This window comes from Oncorhynchus gorbuscha, linkage group LG24 (genome assembly GCF_021184085.1).
Source record: "Oncorhynchus gorbuscha isolate QuinsamMale2020 ecotype Even-year linkage group LG24, OgorEven_v1.0, whole genome shotgun sequence".
NCBI lineage: Eukaryota > Metazoa > Chordata > Actinopteri > Salmoniformes > Salmonidae > Oncorhynchus > Oncorhynchus gorbuscha.
The window spans coordinates 1695576-1700575 of NC_060196.1; the positions used below are offsets into that span (position 1 = coordinate 1695576).

The 5000-nt window shown below is 45.7% G+C and overlaps 1 protein-coding gene across 1 annotated transcript in view; it reads left to right on the forward strand.

Annotated features, from left to right (window-relative positions):
- Window positions 1-4067: 4067 nt before the first annotated feature.
- Window positions 4068-5000, forward strand: part of LOC124013263 (protocadherin-9-like) — a 73478-nt gene continuing 72545 nt past the window's right edge. Inside the window, exons 1-3 of the mRNA XM_046327522.1 lie at window positions 4068-4079; window positions 4375-4563; window positions 4626-5000. The exon at window positions 4626-5000 is cut by the window's right edge and continues 147 nt beyond it. Of these exons, the coding sequence (XP_046183478.1) occupies window positions 4068-4079; window positions 4375-4563; window positions 4626-5000 (576 nt within the window). The remainder of the gene's footprint in view (window positions 4080-4374; window positions 4564-4625) is intronic.

Consider the following 5000-nt stretch of genomic DNA (forward strand, 5'->3'; position numbering starts at 1 on the left):
TACAATATAATCTACTAAAACAATAGACAGTTATCCTAACCAATACAATATAATCTACTAAAACAATAGACAGTTATCCTAACCAATACAATATAATCTACTAAAACAATAGACAGTTATCCTAACCAAGTCCATTCAGTGATATCAATGTATTGCATGTATTTAGCCAGGATTTAGCCACACCATAACAGTTGGCACTGTTTTCCAGGGATTCCTTTTTTAAACTGTTATTTACTGAATGTAATACAGTGAAACAATTGAACAGTCAGAACCAACCACCGTTATAAACTCATGAACCAATACAATCGAGTCTACTCTGACAATGTGATGTATTGTCTTGTAGAACAATGGAGCAGGACCTTAGTGTGGCTTGGGCAAATTGCTTTTCAAACTGTGTCACGTTAACTTGCAAATTAAACTTCTTGAACAAGAGAGAGATGGGATAATGTGTAAATCGTGATATTGAGTGTTTTAGGGTAATGTGTAAATCGTATATTGTGTGTTTTAGGGGTAATGTGTGAATCTTATAAGTGTTTTAGGGTAATGTGAATCTTATATTGATAGGGTTATGTGATATTGAGTGTTTTAGGGGTAATGTCTGAATCTTATATTGAGTGTTTTAGGGGTAATGTGTGAATCTTATATTGAGTGTTTTAGGGTAATGTGTGAATGTGATATTGAGTGTTTTAGGGATAATGTCTGAATCTTATATTGAGTGTTTTTTAGGGGTAATTGTGTTTAGGGGAATCTGTGATATTGAGTGTTTTAGTGATAATGTGTGAATCGGTTATATTGAGTGTTTTAGTGATAATGTGTGAATCGGTTATATTGAGTGTTTTAGTGATAATGTGTGAATCGGTTATATTGAGTGTTTTAGTGATAATGTGTGAATGTTGTATATCTGGAGTGCTACTTTGTCAGAGTGGTGTTGCAGAGAGCAGTAAAAAGCAGCGTCAGCGATGCTGATAATAATGTGATACTACATTACCTACATTATTAACATGTGGTTCAAGTATTCTATTTAATAATGGATCATAAAAGAGGATTCAAATGCCCTACTCATCATTTACACACACACACACACACACACACACACACACACACACACACACACACACACACACACACACACACACACACACACACACACACACACACACACACACACACCACTCAATGGGAAGTGGTTATTTTATGATTGTAATTCCCAGCCTTAACAGCACTAAATAGAACATTGATTTAGACCTTAAAATGTGTATCTAGTGTGTGTGTGTGTGTGTGTGTGTGTGTGTGTGTGTGTGTGTGTGTGTGTGTGTGTGTGTGTGTGTGTGTGTGTGTGTGTGTGTGTGTGTGTGTGTGTGTGTGTGTGTAATGGGTCTCTCCATATGTAGCTACTGTGTATTGATTGTCCATATTGGGAATCTATGCTGCATTACAACCATCCTGTATCCTAACCACTCTGACTGACCCTGTTACACACACACACACACACACACACACACACACACACACACACACACACACACACACACACACACACACACACACACACACACACACACACACACACACACACACACACACACACACACACACACACACACACACACACACCTATCCTAACTCACTGCTCTGATTGACCCCATTTCCATCTGTTGGGCATCGACCCAGTACTGACCTTACCATGTCTCTAACCAGTACTGACTAGTACCTTACCATGTCTCTAACCAGTACTGACTAGTACCTTACCATGTCTCTAACCAGTACTGACTAGTACCTTACCATGTCTCTAACCAGTACTGACTAGTACCTTACCATGTCTCTAACCAATACTGACTAGTACCTTACCATGTCTCTAACCAGTACTGACTAGTACCTTACCATGTCTCTAACCAGTACTGACCTTACCATGTCTCTAACCAGTACTGACTAGTACCTTACCATGTCTCTAACCAGTACTGACCTTACCATGTCTCTAACCAGTACTGACTAGTACCTTACCATGTCTCTAACCAGTACTGACCTTACCATGTCTCTAACCAGTACTGACTAGTACCTTACCATGTCTCTAACCAGTACTGCCTAGTACCTTACCATGTCTCTAACCAGGACTGACCTTACCATGTCATTAACCAGTACTGACTAGTACCTTACCATGTCATTAACCAGTACTGACCTTACCATGTCTCTAACCAGTACTGACTAGTACCTTACCATGTCATTAACCAGTACTGACCTTACCATGTCTCTAACCAGGACTGACCTTACCATGTCATTAAACAGTACTGACTAGTACCTTACCATGTCTCTAACCAGGACTGACCTTACCATGTCATTAACCAGTACTGACTAGTACCTTACCATGTCATTAACCAGTACTGACCTTACCATGTCTCTAACCAGTACTGACTAGTACCTTACCATGTCATTAACCAGTACTGACTAGTACCTTACCATGTCTCTAACCAGGACTGACCTTACCATGTCTCTAAACAGGACTGACTAGTACCTTACCATGTCTCTAACCAGTACTGACTCGTACCTTACCATGTCTCTAACCAGGACTGACCTTACCATGTCTCTAACCAGTACTAACTAGTACCTTACCATGTCTCTAACCAGTACTGACCTTACCATGTCTCTAACCAGTACTGACTAGTACCTTACCATGTCTCTAACCAGTACTGACTAGTACCTTACCATGTCTCTAACCAATACTCACAGTGTACCATCACCCATGTCTACAATCTGTCGATCTGTTGTTGATGACCTTACCATGTCTTTAACCAGTACTGACCTTACCATGTCTCTAACCAGGACTGACCTTACCATGTCTCTAACCAGGACTGACTAGTACCTTACCATGTCTCTAACCAGGACTGACCTTACCATGTTTCTAACCAGGACTCACCTTACCATGTCTCTAACCAGGACTGACTAGTACCTTACCATGTCTCTAACCAGGACTGACCTTACCATGTCTCTAACCAGGACTGACCTTACCATGTCTCTAACCAGGACTGACCTTACCATGTCCTTAACCAACTGACCTTACCGACTAGCTACAGCCGACTAGCTACAGCCGGACTAGCTACAGCTGGATTAGCTACAGCTGGACAAGCTACAGCCGACTAGGTACAGCCGACTAGGTACAGCTGACTAGCTACAGCCGACTAGGTACAGCCGACTAGCTACATACGGACTACCTAAACCGACTAGGTACAGCCGACTAGCTACAGCCAGACTAGTTACAGCTGGACTAGCTACAGCCGGATTAGCTACAGCCAACTGGATACAGCCGACGAGCTACAGCCGACAAAATACATCCGGACTAACTACAGCCGACTAGCTACAGCCCGACTAGCTACAGCCGGACTAGCTACAGCCGACTAGCTACAGCCGGACTAGCTACAGCCGACTAGCTACAGCCGGACTAGCTACAGCCAGTTAGGTACAGCCGACTAGCTACAGCCGGACTAGCTACAGCTGACAAGGTACAGCCAACTAGCTACAGCCAGACTAGCTACAGCCGACTAGATACAGGCGACTAGCTAAAGCCGGACTAGCTACAGCCGACTAGATACAGCCAACTAGCTACAGCCGACAAAATACAGCCGGACTAGTGACAGCCGACTAGCTACAGCCCGACTAGCTACAGCTGGACTAGCTACAGCCGGACTAGCTACAGCCGACTAGCTACAGCCGGTTAGGTACAGCCGACTAGCTACAGACGGATTAGCTACAGCCGACTAGGTACAGCCTACTTGCTACAGCCGGACACGCTACAGCCAACTAGCTACACCCGGACTAGCTACAGCCAACTAGGTATAGCCGACTTGCTACAGCCAACTAGCTACAGCCGACTAGCTACAGCCGACTAGCTACAGCTGCTGACTAACGCTACCTAGCATTTAATTACATTTTCTCTATATTTTGTTTTACAGTTCGATACTTGAAGTCAGATATTGATGTAATACAGTCCGAAATAATATCTTGATATGTAAATATATTGATTTTCTCCCCCTCTTTCTCTGGGTGTCTTGTAGTCTACTCACTCTGACGTTATAATGCAAAACGCAGTAACTACGTCATTTCTTTTTACTGCAAAATCTGACTTCATAGTCTTTTTCTGTCTAGACAGACTCCACGATATGTTCTGATCAACTGCCTTGTTGTTGTGTCAGGAAACTAGGTACCACATTCATCAGATAATATACCCTGGCCATCACAGCAGATCAAAGATTTTTGACCAAAATGGTAGTTACTGCGTTTTGCCTTTGTAGGACAGAGTAGTGATTTACATTTTCTGCTTTTCTCTACTTAAACCCTTGAATAATTTCATTTCCCCTCCCACCCACCACCCCCTCTCTCTAGGTGGCTCGTAGTCTGGCTGCCCCTCTCTACCTGGACATCGCAGGCGACCCCGACAGCGAGCGAGCGTTGGGGAAACAGCGCCTCTCGGTGGCCATCGGTGTCCTGGCGGGCGCCGCGGCAGTCATCCTGGTCATCCTCCTGGTGGTGATGGCCCGCCAGTGCGGCGCCCAGGGCAAGAACGGATACGAGGCCGGGAAGAAAGAACCAGAGGAAGATTTCTTCAGCCCTCAACCGGCCGTGCCGCAAACCAGGGAGGGACGTTGGACCGCGGACGGAAGCCCCGCAGGGACAAACGGAACGGAGGCGCAGGAGGAGCCGGAGCCGGTAATAAAACTGAACGGCCGCTCTACAGCGGCGTCGTCACGGTCAACGGGCTCCGTCGCCACGGCAACGACCACCACCACGTCGCCAACGTCGACGATGACGACGAGGACGTGAGCAGCGCCAGCGAGAGGTTGGCGGCGAGGTACTGCGCGGTGGACGGAGACCCCGGGAGCCCACGCATGGGCACCAGGCATCACCAGTCGAGCCCAGATCTGGCCAGGCATTATAAGTCAAGCTCGCCGCTCCCCGCGGTACACCTCCAGCCCTACAGCCCCCCAGCCGAGGGGAAAAAGCACCAGGCT